This window comes from Sphaerodactylus townsendi, linkage group LG02 (assembly GCF_021028975.2).
Source record: "Sphaerodactylus townsendi isolate TG3544 linkage group LG02, MPM_Stown_v2.3, whole genome shotgun sequence".
NCBI lineage: Eukaryota > Metazoa > Chordata > Lepidosauria > Squamata > Sphaerodactylidae > Sphaerodactylus > Sphaerodactylus townsendi.
In genome coordinates this window covers 8,342,625-8,365,477 of record NC_059426.1, presented here as the reverse complement: position 1 = coordinate 8,365,477, position 22,853 = coordinate 8,342,625, and the positions used below count along the sequence as shown (strand labels likewise).

At 48.0% G+C, this 22,853-nt stretch overlaps 1 protein-coding gene across 1 annotated transcript in view; it reads left to right on the top strand.

Annotated features, from left to right (window-relative positions):
- The window catches only part of LOC125425900 (unconventional myosin-Ib-like), a 48,653-nt gene extending 26,419 nt beyond the window's left edge, over positions 1–22,234 (top strand). The window contains exons 5-9 of the mRNA XM_048483687.1: positions 15,180–15,278; positions 16,056–16,159; positions 19,628–19,775; positions 21,791–21,909; positions 22,223–22,234. Of these exons, the coding sequence (XP_048339644.1) occupies positions 15,180–15,278; positions 16,056–16,159; positions 19,628–19,775; positions 21,791–21,909; positions 22,223–22,234 (482 nt within the window). The remainder of the gene's footprint in view (positions 1–15,179; positions 15,279–16,055; positions 16,160–19,627; positions 19,776–21,790; positions 21,910–22,222) is intronic.
- Positions 22,235–22,853: the final 619 nt, after the last annotated feature.

Sequence of the window (22,853 nt, the reverse complement as noted above, 5' to 3'; positions counted from 1 at the left end):
GCTTTGAAGCAACTGTGCAACGTTTCACATGAGTGAATCACAACCCTAGGAGGGTTTACTCAGAAGCAAGCCCCATTGCCAGCAACCGAAGCTACTTCCAGGTAAAGGATCGCGCTTTAGTTCTTTGCATGAAAATCAGTGGGGTTTAACAGCGCTTAACAGGGTTACCTACACTGCTTCCCCAAAACTAGGTCTTAAGTGTAATGCTAATAATCGATCCCAGGCCAGCCTAGACGTGTGTGTGTGTGTGTGTGGACTCACGGCGCAGTGCCTGGTGAGAGGGCTCTGAGTGCCACCTCTGGCACCTGTGCCATAGGTTCGCCATCACTGATCTAGCTGCTCTGAATTCCCAGGTTTCATTTCAAAAAGTAAGCTTTAGGGGACACAAGGAGAAAGGTGCACCTAAGACAGGAGTGGCCATTAGAGGTGCCTGAGATACCATATCCTTCATTTCCCATCAGTTCTCCTGCCAGCATGGCCAATTGGGCTAAGTGCTGGCAGGCCGAATAATTGTAGTCCATGAACATCTGGAGCACTATTGGTTGGCCATCCCTAACCTAAGATCTCCCAGGCTCAGGAGGACAAGCGGTGACTGGTCATTATGTCTGAAGCAGATACAGTTGCCGACCTCCAACTGTTGACTGGAGCTCTCGTACTGTTACAACTAATCTCTAGGTGACAGAGATCAGTTCACCTGGAGAAAATGGCCTCTTCAGAACATGATCACTGTGGTTTTTGATCTGGTTGAAGTCCCCGCCTTCCTCGGCTCCACCCCCAAAATCTTCATGTATTTCCCAACTTGGAGCTGGCAACTCAAAAGTTTCCTCAACGGGCCTGTAAGTCTCTGGGAAGAATTAGGACTAATAAAAGGAAACACTTCTTCACGCAGCGTGTGATTGGTGTTTGGAATAGGCTGCCACAGGAGGTGGTGATGGCCACTAACCTGGATAGCTTTAAAAGGGGCTTGGACAGATTTATGGAGGAGAAGTCGATCTATGGCTCCCAATCTTGATCCTCCTTGCTCTCAGATTGCAAATGCCTTAGCAGACCAGGTGCTCGGGAGCAGCAGCAGCAGAAGGCCCTTGCTTTCACCTCCTGCACGTGAGCTCCCAAAGGCACCTGGTGGGCCACTGCGAGTAGCAGAGTGCTGGACTAGATGGACTCTGGTCTGATCCAGCTGGCTAGTTCTTATGTTCTTATGTCTTTTGTGGATGTCGTCCTTCACCAGAAGGAGGCTTTCCATCATTGCTTTGTAGGCTGGTCTTCAGCTCTTCAAAGCTCACTATAGTTACATTCGGTCATCTCAGTAAAGCAGAATTCCCGTCCATTTCTTCTCTAACGTAGGTTCAAAAGCTTGCCACAGGTCACGGATCGTTGTTTTATAAATTCCACATATGTCATTCTGAAGCTACTAATAATACTCTGTTTTTGGCTGCCATAAGACTCTGAATGTGCCGCCATTCTGTAGAAGCTGTTAAATCTAATCCTCGAACAGGCAGAATTCATTGGTGTGAAACCCCAACCCGTCCCCTGCTTTCTCCGGCCCTTTGGCATGACACACGAATCTTGGAAGGAAATGTGTGGTTTGTCGAGCTGGGTGTTTATATTTAACTTTTAACTTAGCTGTTTGCCACAAAAATGGGGGGGGGGGCGGGGAGGAGAAGCAGGATGATATTCCCGGCTGTAGAAAGGGGAAGTGGCTAAAAATATCTCTTCCTGGAGCGTTCGGAGCATATTATACCGGTGACATTTAGTTCTTCCTTCTGATGTATTTCCATTCTTTCCCCAAGATGTGAATTCAGTTTGTGAGGCGACTGAAGGAATGGAAAGTTAGAACCTTTTATGATCAAAGTGACAGGAAATTGATTTTGTGTCTTAAAAGAAGAAGAAGAAGAGTTTGGATTTATATCCCCCCTTTCTCTCCTGCAGGAGACTCAAAGGGGCTTACAATCTCCTTGCCCTTCCCCCCTCTCAACAAACACCCTCTGAGGTAGGTGGGGCTGAGAGAGCTCCGAGAAGCTGTGACTAGCCCAAGGTCACCCAGCTGGCATGTGTGGGAGTGTACCGGCTAATCTGAATTCCCCAGATAAGCCTCTACAGCTCAGGCGGCAGAGCTGGGAATCAAACCCAGTTCCTCCAGATTAGATACACGAGCTCTTAACCTCCTACGCCACTGCTGCTCCAGTATAACTTGTATCACGTTTGGGAGAAATGTATATAGAGTTGGCATTTATATGCAGACATGATTGTGCTGTCTAACCTCTGAGCTCTGTCCGCCCATGTTAGAGGGACGCCGTGACCCCCTCCAAGTAAAACCCAGAGTGAACTCTTTCACCCTAGGGCGTCTGAGTCTCTTGTCTGGCCCAGTCATAAGGAGAACCACAGCCAAGTAGGAGTCATCCATAAATGTTTTAATCACCTTACTGGCACACTGGAAGGCTCTAATTATTACCAATGTCGAACTAGCCAGGAAACAGAAATAATGAATATGCCTTACAGTGGGACTGGGTTTCAAGCGGGAGCTACATAGAAATGATTCCGTGACAATTTGCCGTTCGGTTTGAAGTCATGATTCAGCTATTTATCAGCATTGACTTTTCTGGAGTCTACTACCACAATTCGTTTTAATATTCTTTACTCATTGAATATTGGCGATACTGACTCTTCCAATTGATTGGAACGCAATAGGAGTGTTGCAGGTTTCGTGCCTTATGGACAATGTTTATGACATCCTATACAATGCCTTTGAGAATTTATTACTACCGTATATACTCGTGTATAAGTCGACCCGCATATAAGTCGAGGCACCTAATTTTACCACAAAAAGCTGGGAAAACTTATTGACTCGCGTATCAGTCGAGGGTGGGAAATGCAGCAGCTGCTGGTAAATTTCAAAAATAAAATAGATACCAATAAAATTACATCAATTGAGGCATCAGTAGGTTAAATGTTTTTGAATATTTATTTCAAAGAAAAACAGTAAACTGGCTCTGTAAGTGGAAAAGAGGGTCAACAAGAACAATATGGTATCAACAATAACTTTAAAAGTACAAAAACCTTAGCTCAATCAGCAACCAAGCTAAAACACAAGAGTTGAAATCCTTCAAAACTGGATTCCTCATCATCATCTGTATGTCCAAATGTAACCCAACTTAGATTTTAAGAGGGATATTATCAGAAATGGAAAATCTACTATTAGCTTCCATTGTAAACAATGGGGGATGGGGCACCCCTTTGGGGATCAATAACTTTGGATCCCCTGACCCAAACCTCACCAAACCTGGCTGGTATCATAAAGAGACTCTCCTGATGAGACCAGCCAGGTTTGGTGAAGTTTGGTTCAGAGGGTCCAAAGTTATGGACCCTCAAAAGGGTAGCCCCATCTACTAATAGCTCCCATTGAAAACAATGGGGAATGGGGGCACCTCCTTTGGGGGTCCATAATTTTGGACCCCCTGAACCAAACTTTACCAAACTTGGCTGGTGTCATCAAGAGTGTCTTCTGCGGGTACCCTGAAATTTTGGTGCCGCTAGCATAAAAACTGCGCCCCCTGCTGACCGGCAAAGTAAAAACACCCAAAAAAATAATAATGACCCGCATATAAGTCGAGGGGAGCTTTTTCAGCATTAAAAATGTGCTGAAAAATTCGACTTATACATGAGTATATACGGTAAGTACAGTCCCATTGCGTTTCTAAAGTTGCCTATGTGCCCTCATTATATGTTTTGTTATTACCTTTATATCCAGTTGAATATTACTGATCATATAAGCACAATATATCTTTATGAATAATCTTTATGAACGGTTTATGAATTATCTATTGAATTTATACTCAAACTAATTGCATATACCAATTAGCTCATTGCCTTGTATCACTATATATACAGTCCATGTTTCTTAGGCATGGCTGTCCTAAAAATTTTTAGTGTTTGTCTTGGAACCAGAACACAGATGATTCTTTTGTGCATATAACACTCTTGCAACAAAGATGCAAATTTTACTAGTACACACAAGCTGTTGACAACTAGTTGCGTGCATATAGCTTTGTGTCTCTAGGTAGTTTTTTGTTGTTCTTGAAGTCAGGCAAACACCCTTGCAAGCAGATCGCCCTTGGCGAGTGGGTGATGGCAAACGTTTTCAATCAAACTGTTCCCTGTGCTGCTGTGAAGTGTTATGTACAGAGTGTCCCATTCACTAAGGTGGAGGCAAGTCAACAGGTCGCTCAGCCTGGATTCTGGAGCTCCAGTCTAAAGTCCGTGGTCCAGCTCCACAGTCCAGAATCAAAGTCCACAAGTAGTCCACAATCAGGTAGCAAGGCTCCAAGTGCTTAAACAAGGCAGATAAATGGTAGAACGTCAGCCGCGACTTGAGAGCACTTAACGCACACAGCAAAGTGAAGTTGTTACGGCGACGCAATGAAGAGACGAGACGCAGCGATATCAGGAAACCGGTGGAGAGAAGCCAGCGGCAAGTCTAGCTGATCTGGCTTGTCTGGCTAGTCTGCCGAGCTGGGGTCCCTGGCACCTTTATTAAGGGTTTGGGGAAGGCGGAGATGGAGAGCCGAGAAAGTTAGCGCACCATGACTCAGCGGAGGGCCGCGTACGCGCAGGGAGAAACGCTCCTGTCTCAATCGAATCCACATTCAGGCATCTTGTGACCTGGGTGTCTGGGGGATCTCGTGATGTGCGTACATGTGAGCCCAGGAGGGGACAGATGGCGCAGGCATTCCTGTGCACTTTCTGAAGCTCTACTGGGTTTGCTAACGCACCCCTACAACAAAGGAAGAGATTATCCTCTGTGTTGTTGAAGGCTTTCGTGGCTGAAATCACTGGGGTGTTGTGTGGTTTCCGGGCTGTATGGCCGTGTTCTAGCAGCATGACGTTCCTGACGTTTCGCCTGCATCTGTGGCGTCTTCAGTGAAGATGCCAGCCACAGATGCAGGCGAAACACCAGGAGAGAATGCTGCTAGAACACGGCCATACAGCCCGGAAACCACACAACACCCCAGATTATCCTCTGTTTTTTGTTAGCTGAAACTCAGTTTACCCAAGATGGGGAACTGTTGTTTCTTGTTATCGCAAATATCTGGTTTCCTACCTGTAACTACTTTCTGGAACATTTCTATAAGAGCTGAACCGGGGAACGTTTGCACTTGGAAATTGCTAATTATTTTAACTTCCCTCCTTTCAAGAAATGTGCTCTGTAGCAAAACTTGGACAGGCTGAGTACATCTAACAGAACTAAATGAACACGCTCAGGAAACTGTTTATATTAAAGCCTCTGGAGGCATGTGAATAATTACACTCGGGCTGGCATCCAGTATTTTCCCTGTTCGCTTTTCCTGCATTCACACCGAAATATGTTTGTGTTGGTCGTCAGTAAGTGTTTGACCAAACCAGATATATGCTGTGGAATTCCTTTCTTTTTTTTTACATAATACTTTTTATTAATTTTGTTCTTTAAAAAAACATTGAACATAAAACACGCATAAAACCATTGAAACACATAAGACATCAACAAATATTAACAAATAACAAATGACCCACATTTAAAGTTGCCCAAACATAATCTAATCTACCACAACGACCCATTACATAAACACATAATTTAGTACATCTTAATCAAATCAGTTACTTCACTTTTCTTTGGTAATTTATTCTTTAACTTTATTGAGCTTAGATATCTATACAAATTCAGGTCACAAGCTGAGCTTAGGCTGACAGGAGTGCAGCTGACTGCTCGATGCCATGGGTTCGGATTAAAAGGCGTCCTATTAAAACAGAGCGTTTGCCTGAAATGTTGAAGAGTTACTATTCGAGTTAGGCATCCCTGGACTCCATGACATCTTGTGGTTGGTGCCATTTTTTGTGGAAGCCAATTAGCGGTTGCTCTTACCACCCTGTGTCAGTATTCCAGAGGTGTCTGCAGGCTCAGAGAGAAGAACAAGAAAGGTTCGAGTTTATACCTCACTTTTCCCAACTGTGGAGAGTCTCAAAGCGGCTTACAAACTCTTTCTCTTCCCTAAAGATAATCCTTCTTTGGGTTATCTGTAATGTATGAAACAGTGACATTTGATCACCAGTGTAGTTTCCTTCCACAAAGCGTGGATTTAGCTCTGGTTTAGAATCTATCATGTGTATGAAATTGACTCCAGTTAAACTATGCACTAGCAAACGTACATCATGGGCTGTCAAAGTTAGTTTCCAGCTGGAATTCCTCCATAGGAGGACAGAGGAGAAAAGAAGGGGGCATACATTGAAAATGCTGAGGGGAAGAATTAGGACTAATAAAAGGAAACACTTCTTCACGCAACGTGTGATTAGTGTTTGGAATATGCTGCCACAGGAGGTGGTGATGACCACTAACCTGGATAGCTTTAAAAGCGGCTTGGACAGATTTATGGAGGAGAAGTCGATCTATGGCTTCCAATCTTGATCCTCTTTGATCTGAGATTGCAAATGCCTTAGCAGTCCAGGTGCTCGGCAGCAGCAGCAGCAGCAGCAGCAGAAGGCCATTGCTTTCACATCCTGCATGTGAGCTCCCAGAGGCACCTGGTGGGCCACTGTAAGTAGCAGAGTGCTGGACTAGATCAGGGGTCTGCAACCTGCGGCTCTCCAGATGTTCATGGACTACAATGTCCATCAGCCCCTGCCAGCATGGCAGGTTGCAGACCCCTGGACTAGATGGACTCTGGTCTGATCCAGCAAGCTTGTTCTTATGTTCTTAAGGAAAAGACAGGAACATGCCAGATTCATCCACATGTCAGTTAATGGAGATGTCTGAATCCAGCTAAAGAAGTTCATCATTAAAGGGGCACAAGTCTTATATAGAAAAAAGTAAGAATAAACTCATAAATGTTATGGGATCAGATCAGTGGGGCATTCTTTTCTTCAGTTGTGGCCATTTTTGACTCCTGGGGTGAATTGTACAGTAGTGCTACACAATAATAGTTGTCATAACTACGATATAATTTTTCAGGCATGCCAGGGCAAGTAAATGTTTGCCTGGAGTTGTTTTGATTAATCCCTCTGCAAGTTCATTGTACTTTTCATAATCATCGGATTGTATGTCAGGTTTAGCTCTTGTTTTATTTACTTCCACTGGACCCAAGATTCTACTTTCTGTACCCATTGGCTGAGAGTCCTATTTGGATCCAGTCTATTTTGTTGATACATCTTAGAATCATAGAGTTGGAAGAGACCACAAGGGCCATCAAGTCCAGCCCCCTGTCATGCAGGAACACACAATCAAAGCACTCCCGACATATGTTCATCCAGCCTCTGTTTAAAAACCTCCAAAGGAGGAGACTCCACCACTCTTTGAGGCAGTGAATTCCACTGTCGAACAGCCCAGACAGTCAGAAAGTTCTTCCTAATGCCGTGGTGGTGAACCTTTGGCATTCCAGATGTTATGGACTATAATTCCCATCAGCCCCTGCTAGCATGGGCAATTGGCCAATCTCTTCTACGCAGAAAAGTGTAGTTCATAACTGCCACAAGGATGTTGCAATTCTGAGGGGGGGGGGGGAACTGAGACAAAACAATGTTGAGCTCAGTGGCAGTGGGGATTCACTGAGGCAAACCTAGGTAGAAACCAGTTCAACTCTGTCAGTGGGGAAAGCCCCATTGATGCATCCCAGAATTGCATTGGCTTTCTTGTCTGCCATATCACACTGCTGACTCATGTTCAGTTTGTGGTCTACTAAGACTCCCAGATCCCTTTCGCATGTAGTGTTGTCAAGCCAGGTGTCAGCCATTCTATATCTGTGGGTTGAGACCCCTTTGGGGGTCGAGCAACCCTTTCACAGGGGTCGCCTAAGACTCTCTGTATCAGTGTTCTCCATCTGTAAAATGGATAAATGTTAGGGTTGGGGGTCACCACAACATGAGGAACTGTATTAAAGGGGCGCGACATTAGGAAGGTTGAGAACCATTGATATAAGGGAAAGGGTGCCATTCAGTTTGTGGTTCCTCCTGTGGCATAAAATCCTCTCGTGCTGGGTCTGACTTGGCTGGAAAGGCATGACCCGGGGATCAACTGGACCAGGGGTCTGCAACCTGTGGCTCTCCAGATGTTCATGGACTACAAATCCCATCAGCCCCTGCCAGCATGGCCAATTGGCCATACTGGCGGGGGGCTGATGGGAGTTGTAGTCCATGAATATCTGGAGAGCCGCAGGTTGCAGACCCCTGAACTGGACCCAGAGGGCCGTGTTGTTTTCGTCACCTCAGTGTGAGACTCACAATTGGGATTCCCTACAAAGGGGCGGGGGGTTTGCTCCCGACCCAAGCGACTGTGGAGCCAGGCAGGCTGGCAAGGGAAGAACTGGAAGCCATTCCCAGCAAGTACCAGGATCTGCAGGAGCTGTTTGAGGAAAAGGAACGCAATGTTTGGCTGCCCCATTGCAACACCGACTGTGGCATAGATGTAGTACCAGGGCAAAAGTTCCCAAAAGGCAGGCTGACCAGACGTCCCGCTTTTGGCGGGACAGTCCCGCCTTCAAACAATTTGTCCCGCGTCCCGCGGGTTATTTCAATTGTCCCGATTTTGGGGAGGCTGCCGCACTGCCTTCTGGGGCGCAAGGCAGTGCGGCAGCCTCCTGCGCACGCGGCCGCAGGAGCACGGCCTTCTGGGGCTTGCTGTTCCCCGCCCTGTGACAGGGCGGGAAACGGCAAGCCCCAGAAGGCAGTGCACTCCTGCAGCTGCACGCGCGGCTGCCTACCCCTGTTCCGGTTCACAAAGGTGACCATCTGGTCACCTTACTGAAAGGGCAGCTGTATTCCGTGAATACCAGGGAGCTGGAGGTTTTGCAATAATTTTGTGGGATGTCTCCATTTCCCTGTATGGAGGATTTAAAGAGTTCTTTTAAAAAAAACTTTTCGGGCTTCCCAGGCTGCAGGAAAGGAGGGGGTGTGACAGCACTGCCTGCCCGACAGCTTTGGATTGGGCTGCTTCCCTAGTAATTACTGAATTAGCAAAATGCCCATCATTACAAGAGACAGAGAACAGCAGCAGCAGGACAGCCCAAGTATGGTACAGGCACCAGAGTCTCCATGTGCATGGACTCGCATGACAGCCTCCACCGCGAATGGTGGAAGAAAGACTCGCCTTTGTTGTAACAGAGCCACACTGTGTGCGTCACTTTTCCTGATGCGGCTGAGTACCCTGACCTGGATGGCCCAGGCTAGCCCGGTCTTGTCCGTTCTTGGAAGCTAAGCAGAGTCCACTGTGGTTAGCGTTTTGGATGGGAGACCGCCAAGGAAGTCCAAAGCTTCTACACAGAAGCAGCCACAGGCAGCTCTGTTTCTTGAAATCCCCAGGTTGACGATGACTTACTGGAATCATGCATAAGAACATAAGAACGAGCCTGCTGGATCAGACCAGAGTCCATCTAGTCCAGCTCTCTGCTACTCGCAGTGGCCCACCAGGTGCCTTTGGGAGCTCACATGCAGGAGGTGAAAGCAATGGCCTTCTGCGGCTGCTGCTCCCGAGCACCTGGTCTGTTAAGGCATTTGCAATCTCAGATCAAAGAGGATCAAAATTGGTAGCCATAAATCGACTTCTCCTCCATTAATCTGTCCAAGCCCCTTTTAAAGCTATCCAGGTTAGTGGCCATCACCACCTCCTGCGGCAGCATATTCCAAACACCAATCACACGTTGCGTGAAGAAGTGTTTCCTTTTATTAGTCCTAATTCTTCCCCCAGAATTTTCAATGAATGCCCCCTGGTTCTAGTATTGTGAGAAAGAGAGAAAAATGTCTCTCTGTCAACATTTTCTACCCCATGCATAATTTTATAGACTTCAATCATATCCCCCCTCAGCCGTCTCCTCTCCAAACTAAAGAGTCCCAAACGCTGCAGCCTCTCCTCATAAGGAAGGTGCTCCAGTCCCTCAATCATCCTCGTTGCCCTTCTCTGCACTTTTTCTATCTCTTCAATATCTATCTCTTCACGCCTCCACCGTGAATGGTGGAAGAAAGACTTGCCTTTGTTGTGCGTCACTTTTCCTGATGCAGCTGAGCACCCTGACCTGGATGGCCCTGGCTAGCCCGGTCTTGTCAGATCTTGGAAGCTAAGCAGAGTCTACTGTGGTTAGTGTTTTGGATGGGAGACCACCAAGGAAGTCCAAAGCTTCTACACAGAAGCAGCCACAGGCAGCTCTGTTTCTTGCCTTGAAATCCCCAGGCTGACGATGACTCATTGGAATCATGCATGTTTGACTTTGCCTTTGAGCTGGCTCGACTCTCACTCGGACAGAAGCTGCCTGGGTTCGTTTTCGAATTTGGCTCCTTCTTGGAAGACGAGGGCCTCTGTGCTGGCATGCCGGAGCTAGAAGGGCAGTGGAAACCAAGTAGGGATGGCTACACCCCCCGGCCCACCCCGGACTGCTTCCAGGCACCCTTGGACCGTTTTTGTGCCGTTGGGCATGAGGATGAGCAGCAGTTTCCGGGTCAGGGGTCACGGGGCATCATGTCGCGCTCCCGGCCACACAAGTAGCCCCTCCGCCGGTGCATTTTCGCCTTACGTCAGTAAAATGGCACGCCAGTGCAGGGGTGCGTCAGCTTGAGAGAGGGGTGCCCCCCCCCCCGGATTAAGCTGCCACGCACCTTCAAATCTGCCTGCAGTCTGTGTACAAAATATTTTGCTTTGTTTTTCAAACGGCTACGCTTTCCATAGTTATAAGCCTTCATTCAGCTCTTTGTGCCGTTGGGCAGCAGTGGCGCAGGAGGTTAAGAGCTCGTGTATCTAATCTGGAGGAACCGGGTTTGATTCCCAGCTCTGCCGCCTCAGCTGCGGAGGCTTATCTGGGGAATTCAGATTAGCCTGTACACTCCCACACACGCCAGCTGGGTGACCTTGGGCTAGTCACAGCTTCTCGGAGCTCTCTCAGCCCCACCTACCTCACACAGGGTGCTTGAGCGTGAGGGGGGAAGGGCAAGGAGATTGTAAGCCCCTTTGAGTCTCCTGCAGGAGAGAAAGGGGGGGGATATAAATCCAAACTCCTCCTCCTCCTCCTCCTCTCCCTCCTCCTCCTCTTCCTCTTCCTCTTCCTCCTCCTCTTCTTCTCCTCTTCTTTTCCCTCTTCCTCTTCCTCTTCCTCCTCCTCTTCCCCTTCTTCTCCCTCTTCTTCTTCTCCTTCTTCTCCTTCTTCTTCTTCTTCTTCTTCTTCTTCTTCTTCTTCTTCTTCTTCTTCTTCTTCTTCTTCTTCTTCTTCTTCTTCTTCTTCTTCTTCTTCTTCTTCTTTCCGGCAGCCCACAGCAATTCTTCAGCTGCTTTTCCGCTATTCATCCGCACAGCCAATATCAGCATATTGCAAGTTACCAGGACTCAATTACCGTACTTGGCTTAATGGGGGGCATAAATCACAGATTTCATTATCCTCTAGTGTGGCTTTCAGCGAATTCAGAGATCGCATCGATAATGTTTTTGCTGGCAAGGAAAATTATCAGCGTGACCTATGTGGGTTCTTGGCAGCTCTCTGGGCTTGGTCCCTTTGAATGTCGCAGGCTTGACACGAGTGTGGCTGTGTGTGTGTGTGTGTGTGTGTGTGTGTGTGTTAAAAAATCTTTCTCTTGCTGTTTCCATAGTTACTGGAAGAAAGCTTTCCAGTGCAGGGTAGAAAATGATGGTACCTGGAAGCTATGAAGCGTGTAGGAGAAAGAGAAGCTCGATCAGTGGTTCTGAACCTTCCTAATGCCGCGACCCTTCCTCCTGTTGTGGTGGCCCCCAACCCTAACATGTATCCATTTTACAGATGGAGAACACTGGTGCAGAGAGTCTTAGGCGACCCCTGTGAAAGGGTCGTTCGACCCCCAAAGGCGTCGCGACCCACAGGTTGAGAACCACTGAGCTAGATGTATCCATAGTTTAAGGATAGCCATGTTGGTTTTCATTAGAACAGTGAGATTTGTGTATGCTACTAGAACACGGCCATACAGCCCGGAAACCACACAACATCCCAATTAACAGTTATTATTAATGTTATTACTAACAATTATTAACAGTTGTAGCATAGTGTTCAATTTCATTGGGTGTTGCCACCAATTTATGGTGATTCTATTTTCCAGGCAAGAGACTAACAGAGGTGGTTTACGATTGCCTTCCTCTACGTAGCAACACTACATTTCCTTGGTGGTCCCCCACGCAAGTACAAACCAGGCCCAAACCTGCTTAGCTTCCGAGATCTGACAGATATTGTTACCGTGTTTCCCCAAAAATAAGACAGTGTCTTATATTAATTTTTGCTCCCCAAGATGCGCTATGTCTTATTTTCAGGGGATGTCTTATTTTTCTGTGTTCTGTTCGTCGGGCATGCTTCCAAACAAAAACTTTGCTACGTCTTACTTTTGGGGGACGCCTTATATTTCGCACTTTAGCAAAACCTCTACTACGTCTTATTTTCAGGGGATGTCTTATATTCGGGGAAACAGGGTAGTGAGTTTTAAACTTTATTTTGTAGGAGCAATGCACTTTGCAGGTGTTTTTGTAGGTGTTTTTGCACACAGGAACATCTGTCCATAGAGGTCCATGTATCCACAAAAGCGTTCCTTTAACCATAACCGGCCGGTGGGGCCTTTTAAATTGAACGCCGTCTCCCATTACGTGGAAGAACAGGGCCTCCATTCACCGTGTCCTTTGTTGAAAGGCCCTGTGTATTCGGTGCTAATTGCAGGAGGCGACATGGAGGCCAAACACTGCTGGTAACTCTCTGAAATATTAATAAGCCATATTGTTCTGCGTCGTGTTCTGGACGCTGACGGAGTGTTAAACAAAGCTGTAGAATTACACAGATGACTTGTCTCCGACAAGCACTGAGGCCCATGGAAGGGAAGACCAGGCCTGCTAGTAAATATGCCCTTAAGGAGCATGATAGAAGTCCAAAAGTGGCTTTGGGTGGGAAGCCAATCTTTCCCCGTTATTCATTCCGGCTGTTTATAAGCTCGAAAGGGGCTTCCATAACTTACTTGGATGCGTGATCCAGGCAACGTATGGATCATGCATTTAGTTTGTGCAGTAAAAGAAAGTCCCAAGTATGGTTAGAACAAGTGAGAACTTAGAGTCACCGTAAGTCAACTGTGACTTGACAGCAAAAAGAAAAAAACCCACAACCCCCCCTCCAAAACTAAGGTGACCAGATTGTCTTTTAAAACCGAAACGGGGTGGGTGCGCACGGGAAACTTGGGAGCGCCCCAAAAGGCAGTGCGCTCCTGCGGCCGTGTGCGCAGGAGTATGCCGCACTGCTTTCTGGGGCGCTACCCTGTTACCCGGGAGCGCCCCAAAAGGCAAAATCGGGACAGGTACAAAACCCCGCGGGACAGATTGGTGTACGGCGGGACTGTCCCGCCAAAAGCGGGATGTCTGGTCACCTTACCCAAAACAATAACATTTGGTTGTAGCTTTCCTCTGTGAAAGGATGTGTCCCTCTGAGGATATACCAAGTGTCTTTTATTCACCAGTGGGCCAACACTGTTAAGTCCCTATTCTCACTTTCTGCAACAGCTGTATTTAGGACTGAAGGAGGTAAAATGCCTAGGGAAAGTTAAACCCTAGAATCTCTCTCTTCAGAAAGATGTATCTAACTTCAGAAGGCCAGAGCCCAGAAGAGGCATAATTCTGGAACAGAATTAAGCCCCACCATCTCTCACTGAAGAAAAACAGGATCTTAGGAGGGAGCCAGAAAGAATCCCAGTTCTGAATGCGGAGCCTGCAGAACTCTGTGTATACAGAGAGGGTCATTCCCTTGCTTCACATATCTATACTTTTTCCCCACAAAAAAAGATGACAGGAGATGTATGAATTAATACGCCACATCTTCCTGGATCTTTTTGTGGAGGAATGCTCCGCTGGGGTTCTAGTGCTTTCCTCCCCACCCCCCACCCCCACCCCCACCAATTCTGTTTCTCCGTGAAGACCAAAGAATCGCATTTAAGAGCCGGCTTCGTCAAAACCATTATCCTTTGCAATATTAAACATAGCACTTTGTTAAAAAGAGCATTTATAGTGCTCTGGATGGCTATCAGCAGGGGCGTAATGCCCATTGGGCAAGGTGGGCAGCTGCCCAGGGCACCACCTTGTGGGGGGCATCAAAATGCAGGGTTCGTTTTTGGGTATTTTAGTGGTTTTCCATTTTCTGCCTGCAGGGGGTGCGGTTTTTGGGCTAGTGGCACCGGAATTTCAGTGGATCATCAGGAGACTGTCCTTATGCTACCCCCCAAGTTTGGTGAGGTTTGGTTCAGGGAGTCCAAAGTTATGGACTCCCAAATTGGGTGACCCCATCCCCCATTGTTTCCAATGGGAGCTAATAGGAGATGGGGGCTACAGTTTTAGGGGTCCATAACTTTGCCCCCCCCCCGAACCAAACTGCACCAAACCTGGGGGGTATCATTAGGGCAGTCTCCTGATGAGACCCTAAAAGTTTTGAGACTGTGCCGTCAGAAATGTGCCCCCCCCCCAGCCTGCAACCCCCATTGACAGCAATGCAGAAAACTCAATGCAGAACAAAGATTCTCGGGCAAATTTCTGGGATGTTCCTGCAGGGGGTGCATTTTTGGACGTATCAGCACCAAAATTCCAGGGTATCATCTGGAGACTGTCATGATGGCACTTCCCCAAGTTTGGTGCAGCTAATCAGAGGGTCCAAAGTTATGGACCCTCTAAAGGGTGCAGCCTCCATCTTTTTAGCAAAGAAGGGGGGATGGGGCCCCCCCTTTGGGGGTCCATACCTTTGGCCCCTCTGAACCAAATTTCACCACCCCTGGCGGGGGGGGGGGGTGCCATCATGACAGTCTCCACATGCTACCCTGAAATTTTGGTGCGGATGAGAGGTTTTGCAATGGCCATGGCTCTGTACATTTTAAAAGAGATACCATGGGTGGTGAATAGTGCCTTTCCAGACCTACCTGTTGTGCAGGGGGGTAGGCTGTGCAGAGGTTGGGCAGGTAGTAGGGACGAGTGAAAAAAGGACATCACAACACTCAAGTGACTATTTTACTGGGGATATTTTTAGTGGGGCTTATCTGGTCACCTGATTGTGATTAGCAAATCGGGAGCAGCTGCTTTCCACCTCTGTTACCAAACATCACCTCTTTCCATAACGTCTCTGATACATCTGTACAAATGATGAAGATGAGATATGTCTGAGCAATGGAAAATAATCACTGTACCATTTTATGTTTAGATCTGTTGGAGAAATCCCGTGTTGTCAAGCAACCGAGAGGTGAAAGAAATTTTCACATTTTCTATCAAATTTTGTCGGGAGGATCCGAAGATATGCTTCGTAAGTACAATGGGCTGCCTTTTGAAAAATTGTCTCTTAACAGAATGGTGTCTCTCAGCAGAGAGCCAGCTGCGGTGTAGTGGGAGTTAAGATCAGGTGCACTTTAATCTGGAGAACTAGGTTTGAGTCCCTCACAGCTACTTGAGCTGTGGAGGCTTATCTGGTGAATTAGATTAGCTTGTGCACTCCAACACATGCCAGCTGGGTGACCTTGGGCTAATGACAATTCTTCGGAGCTCTCTCAGCTCCACCCACCTCACAGTCACAGGGTGTTTGTTGTGGGGTGTGGGGAAGGGAAAGGAGTTTGTAAGCCCCCTTGAATATCCTTCCTTCCTTCCTTCCTTCCTTCCTTCCTTCCTTCCTTCTCTCTGTGTCTTCATTTTCCTGTCCTTCCTTCCTTCCTTCCTTCCTTCCTTCCTTCCTTCCTTCCTTCCTTCCTTCCTTCCTTCCTTCCTTCCTTCCTTCCTTCCTTCCTTCCTTCCTTCCTTCCTTCCTTCCTTCCTCCCTCCCTCCCTCCCTCCCTCCCTCCCTCCTTCCTTCCTTCCTTCCTTCCTTCCTTCCTTCCTTCCTTCCTTCCTTCCTTCCTTCCTTCCTTCCCGCCCTCCCTCCCTCCCTCCCTCCCTCCTCTTCTTCTTCTTGTATGTCTCCAATTTATTTCAGTGCTTTACGGAAAACTGTTTGCTTTGCACGTTGATAAATGAGCATCCTGCTTATTAGCCAGGGGAAACCCGCCAAGAGAACGCTGGGTGTTAACAAGACTTCTTTTCCTTTCGTCAGAAAAACTGAAGCTGGAGCGAGATTTCAGCCAATACAACTACCTGAGCCTGGACTCTGCAAAAGTGAATGGGGTGGACGATGCGACCAACTTCAGAACCGTTAGGGTAAGAACTGGCCTTGCTCTGAGTTCAGAACCAGCTCACCTTAACCTTGGTAGTGTTACAGGGGCAGCTTGATTTGTTAATAGTATTCCTCAATGGCTGAAGTTTGTAGCCAGTTGATCAAGAGCCTCACTTTTCAAGCCAGTGATTCAGTCTCTTAAAAACATTAGGATTGAAAATCATGCCTGTGCATGAGGTCAGATGCAGTTCTGGTGAGGAGCACTACAACCACTATTACACCAAGCGGCTTATGAGTACTCAAATGCTCTTGATATTCCACAATATTTTAAATACAGCGCAAATCTCTATTTCAGTGATGGCGAACCTATGGCATGGGTGCCAGAGGTGGCACTCAGAGCCCTCTCTGTGGGCACACACAGAGTTCATCATGTGGGGGGGGGAATCATGCCCGCCCCCACATCTAGGCTGGCCTGGGCCGCTTGGCTCGATTATTAGCCTTAAACCTAAGACCTAGTTTTGGGGAAGCAGTATAGGTAACCCTGTTAAGCGCTGTTAAACCCCAGTGATTTTCATGCAAAGAACTAAAGCGCGATCCTTTACCTGGGAGTAAGCTCAGTTGCTGCCAATGGGGCTTGCTTCTGAGTAAACCCTCCTAGGGTCGTGATTCACCCGCTCAAAGAGTGGCATGGTTGCTTCAAAGCAAAGCCACCTTCTACCACCAAGCTTACTCCTGAGTAACGCACGCCTCTGAGCCAACCGTTTTTTCTAAACTAAAACCTCAGAATTCAAGTTAAATTGCCATGTTGGCACTTTGCAATAAATAAGTGGGTTTTGGATTGCACTTTGGGCACTCGGTCTCGAAAAGGTTTGCCATCACTGCTCTATTTGTATCACTGTTCATTTAATAGCATTCACTAAACATAAATGCAGGCTAACTTGCCTCTTTGCAGACACGTATTATAACAAGTCTGTATTTTCATCATGAAATATGAACCAAAAATATATTCCAGTTTCCAGTTACGAACATAAATGGGCTAATCGCCTCTATATGCAGATATCAACTGATTTATAATCCGAAAAATATATCGCAGGGCTTTTCGGACTGGTCAACCACTTGGTTAGGTCTGATCTCGAACCCACTTCCTTGCGGCCCGAAGACCTGTTAATAAATGCAATATTATTACTGAATCCTTAAATACTGTCTCAAACACTGGAGTGTAGTCCACAAATGGTTCTTTTCACTTACACCAACTCAATTATATTTGTCTTATTCCTCAGAATTCCTTTCTCCTCCTCAACCAGTTTCACAAAGTTCTCATTGGAACTGCTTTCCTGTGAGACCTGGGGTTTTCCTGGAATCAGTGGCACAGCGCCAACGGGGTGGGGGGCGCAACGCCCTGGGCACGTTCTGCAGTGGGGGGCGTGGCTGGGGCGAAGTGGGGCAGGGCAGGCAGCACCGTGGCAGGGGCACAGTCCCCCCTCTTTCCGCCCCTGCCTGGAATTGTAACTGATTGTCAGACCATAGAGACCGGTCCCCTTGGAGCAAACAGCTGCTGCAGAGGGTGGACCATCCCTGCTGAGCTCCTTCTGTCCTTCTCAGGTACTGCCCCCAAATCACCAGGAATTTGCCAAGCTGGAGTTGGCAACCCTAGCTGTGACCGAGACTGATTATACACTGGCGCTCTGCCCCGCAGCGAGGGTACGGTTCCTGCAGGGCAGAGATTTCTGTATTGACACCATCCCAGTTGCAGTGCCAAAGATCCCGGAAGCCCCGCAGTTAGCGAGAACGGGGAAACCCCGATGTTTATCTCTCACTTCAGGGTTTCACTCCTTCCAGGTTGCTCTCCCATCGATATTTCTCATATTGCTATTGTGCAGGCTGGAAATGCCAGCTATGGATCCCTGCGAGGAGTGGGGACGGGGGTGGGGTGGGGAAGACCTCACTCTTTGCAGGGATCCACGGCCGGCATTTCCCTGAAAATACGAAAGCAATGAAAGTAGCCTGCACAATTGCAGTCTAAGAAACATCAATATCACATTTAAAGGGCTTTTAACACACACACACACCCAGAGGTGGGATCCAGCAGGTTCTCGCCAGTTCCCAAGAGTGGGTTACTAATTATTTGTGTGTGGCGAGAGGGGGTCACTAATTGGGTCTGCTTTTCCGTTTGAAATTCCATTAGGTCCAAAAATCATCAAGTCCTGTTGTTTCCTATGTGGCTGGTTAGCGAAGGTAGAAAATGGGATAATTCTCCCTGTTGGGCTGTTTTAATAACATGTTTTAGTAATATGGCAAAGTTGCTTGTTGAAGGAAAGTATCCTTCTTTTGATTTCTAGAAACAAAATTAAGTATTTGAAAGTATTAAGCATTTGACAGGCAGTCAATTAGAGGAGAAGTAGTTGTTTCTGTTGGCAGTAGACGATAGGACTTGCTATAATGAGATTAAATTATGGACAGAAAGATACCAGCTGGAAATTAGGAGTTTTTTACAGTAACAGAGATATTATTAATGCCATGCCCCCGTCGTGCCCCGCCCAGCCCCATTGGCGCTACGCCCCAGTTTGAATCCCACCACCATGGGAACCTGTTACTAAAATTTTTGGATCCCACCACTTCCCCCCCCCCCCCCGAAAAGATAACCTTTGTTTTTGGCTTTTGATGGGGGAGTGACCCAGAAGTGGGAGCAGGCAAGCGCACAAGCTATGTGGAAGGCAGTGGGCCGCCTCCTTGTGTTTAAACAAGGAAACCCAAGCCCCCCACCTGCGCAAACACCCTGTGGGGCTAGGACCGTTGCAAAAAGCGCTCCATGCTTAATGGGCCATAGTCCCCTGACAGTTTGACTTCTTACTTAAAAGCTGGTGCAAGGGATGGGTAATTTTTATTAGATGTTGGTGTGTGTGTGAGAGAGGGGGGGGGGACTTTCCCTGCATAGCTGCTTAATTTCCCCAGTAACTCGGTTGCAAAAAGGGGCGGGGCGGGCTGTTAACATCAGGAAAATAGCTAGAGGGGAGTTCTGAATGGGGTGTCCTTGGCCAAGAAGCTCCCGGCTGTGTCTTTTGATGCAGTCACCGGCATGTCGTCTGGTTTTGTTCGCAGTTGTCTTATCAGATCTGGCGTCTGGAAGATAATACACTACCATAAGTAGGCTAATGATCGGTGCGAGCAAACGAAGGCATGCGTCCTTTTATTACGCTGATAACGACATGTTTCACTTTGCTGCTGTGATTTGCTGACTTAATGTAAAAGCAGCATGCTGTTGGCTAATTCCACTGTGCTGTGGTTGATGAGAGACAGTGTGGCAGAGTGGGTAGAGTGTCAGGTTTTGGCTTAGGACGACTGGCCTTCAGCCTGGCTAAGCCAGGAACGTTTTGGTTGACCTTCAACCAGCCTCTTCTCTCTCCCGTGGGGTGTCTGGAGGATCGGATGTGCTCCCCCATTCTCACTGACTGGAACTCCTTTCAAGAAGATTTACGTTATTAATATATCACGTCTTGATTTCCCTTTCCCAGAATGCAATGCAGATTGTGGGATTCATGGACCACGAAACACAGTCAATTTTTGAAGTGGTTGCCGCCATCTTGAAATTGGGAAATATCGAGTTCAAGCCGGAATCCCGAGTGAATGGCTTGGATGAAAGTAAAATCAAGGACAAAAACGGTAATTTGTGTTTATAGCATTGATTCTTCTAAGATTTACCTATGCTTTGATTTAGTTTATCTTGGTCCCGGAATCGCTTGTTGAATAAGAAGATGAATAAGAAGTATTCACAAAGTTTGGAGTTGATCGTTTGTCCAGGTTGAATCCAAAGAATTGAATTGTATGGAAAAGGCCAGGCATGGTGAGCAGAATTCACACGGCGCCACCATTGTTATATTTGGCCTATACGAGAGGTTGGGCGAGCTGAAAAACACATGCAGGTATACAGTGTAGTCCTATGCATAGTTACTTCAGGCTAAGCCCCGTTCAAATCTGGAGTAACTCTGTCTAGCATTGCACAACGGTTCCACAATGAGGTACCTTTCATTGACATGCAGCAAATGTGAAATATCTTGAGATTTAGTCTGCATTAGAGGATTGTCTAATTAGCTACCACACTAACCGCCCAATCCAGATCAGGCTGGTGGACAAAGACCCAAAAAGAAAAAAAAACCCTGCCCCTGAGAATCCCTCATTGGGGATAACGGAGATACACCACGAAAAATGTGGCATATTTCTGAAGCCAGCTCTGCCGGTCGTTTTAGCTCCTGACATTGTGTCCGTGTCTGTGGCTGGCATCTTCAGAGGCACGTGACCGTCAGATGCATTTCGGTCTGTGCCGCAGTGTGGAGCGATTTCTGTGGGTGGCTGTCTACTTTGCCGTCCTCTCAGGTGGGAAGTTGGTGAGGCACATTTGCCAATGTTCAAGTGGAGTTGATTTACAAATGCGCCTCACCCACTCGGAGACATACAAATGCAAATGCAAATGAATGTTGCAAATGCTCCTCACTCCCTTCCACCTGAGAGGAAGACAAAACATACTCAGCCATACAAATCACTCCACACTGAGCCTCTGATGATGCCAGCTCTAGATGCGGGTGAAATGTTAGGAGCTAAAACCACCAGACCACGTCTGCACAGTCCAGAAAACCCACAACCGCCAGCATTTTATTTTTTATTTGTATTTTATTTTTAGATTTGTATAAGGTGACCAGATGGTCACCTTGTGAACCCGGGATGGGGGTAGGCACCGGGCGCCAGCGCTGCTATTTACGCCAAGAAACGCGAGGAGCACACCGCTCCTTTGGGGCGCTTGTCATTTCCTCGCCGAAACAGCAGCGCCCTGGTAGGCAGTGCTCCTGAGGCCGCTGCGCTCATGCGCTCATCGGGTTGCAGGAAGCACGGCCTTAAGCGCTACATTTCCCCACCCTGTGACAGGGCGGAAAACGGCAGCTTCCCCAGAAGGTCGCGGTCTCTGCGGCGTCGCGCATGGGCTTAGAGGTGCAGTTGCCGCACTGCCTTGCGCCCCAGAAGGCAGTGTGGCAGCCTCCCAAAAATCGGGACAATGGAAGGAACCCGCGGGACAAATTGTGCGAAGGCGGGACTGTCCCGCCAAAAGCGGGACGGCTGGTCAGCCTAGATTTGTACCTTCCCTTTCCCAAGGGGCTCGGGGCAGCAACAGCAGTTTAAAACAATCACAATGAAATTATATAAAATATATTAAAACAGTTAAATAAGCATTGTTAAAATAACTTAACTCATGTTGGCGACTGAAAAAAACCTAAAAGTCCCCCCCCCCCCACGCCCTGGAGGCCAAAAGTAGATGCTAGCCCAGCTGGCCATCAGGAATAACCTGGTGGAATAGCTCCGTCTTACAGGCCCTGCGGAAACTACTCAAATCCCTCAGGGCCCTGATCTCAATTGGAAGCATATTCCACCAGGTAGGGGCCAGGACCAAAAGGGCCCTGGGCCTTGTCAAGGCCAGCCAGATAGTTTTGGGGCCAGGGATTTCCAGGAGGTTCCCCCCCCCACAAAAAAAAAAGAACAGAGGGCCTACTTGGGCAATATGGGGAGAGGCGGTCCCTAAGGTATGTGGGTCCAAGACCGCTGTTAATTTTAATGCTGTTAATGCATGTGATAGGTATGTTTTTTAAAAAGACCAAACCAAATTAAGTGGTGGACCTTTGCTTCCCCAGAACTCAAAGAAATATGTGAGCTGACGGGCATCGATCAGTCAGTGCTGGAAAGGGCCTTCAGCTTCCGAACGGTCGAAGCCAAGCAGGAGAAAGTCTCTACAACCCTAAACGTGGCTCAGGTGTGTTTATGTCTACAAAGACAGGCAGGAAGAAGTTTCTCTTTGTGCTAGCGGCTTGTGTGCGGTCTGTGATAAAGCCTTCAATTGGTACTCTTTGAGGAAAAAAAATTATCCCCATGATTGCATTGTGGAAATACAAATCATTGTCTGTCTTAGGCAAACTTTTCAGAAACAAGGCCAAGGTGGAACTCCTGAATCTTTCATATCACTTGTACATGGCAATATACAAAATCCCTTCCAAATTTTTTATTCTGGTTTCTATTCGTTTATTCATTTAGATTTACTATGGTACCCCCTCTTCTTGTGGCCTCAGGGTGATACATAACTTCCATAAACAATTCACAAAAATAAAGGACAGCTACTAAAAACTTACCAATTACTAAGATGGCTTTATATTCTGGTCCCTTTACAGCGATAAGACTGACCACACGGAGGAGGTCTTAATTAACATTGATAATATGAATGAATGAATGAATGAATGAATGAATGAATGAAGGAATGAATGAATGAATGAATGAATGAATGAATGAATGAATGAATGAATGAATTTACCCCCCCCCCCCCCCACCCCCCCCCCCCCCCACCCCCCCCCCCCCCCACCCCCCCCCCCCCCCACCCCCCCCCCCCCCCACCCCCCCCCCCCCCCACCCCCCCCCCCCCCCACCCCCCCCCCCCCCCACCCCCCCCCCCCCCCACCCCCCCCCCCCCCCACCCCCCCCCCCCCCCACCCCCCCCCCCCCCCACCCCCCCCCCCCCCCACCCCCCCCCCCCCCCACCCCCCCCCCCCCCCACCCCCCCCCCCCCCCACCCCCCCCCCCCCCCACCCCCCCCCCCCCCCACCCCCCCCCCCCCCCACCCCCCCCCCCCCCCACCCCCCCCCCCCCCCACCCCCCCCCCCCCCCACCCCCCCCCCCCCCCACCCCCCCCCCCCCCCACCCCCCCCC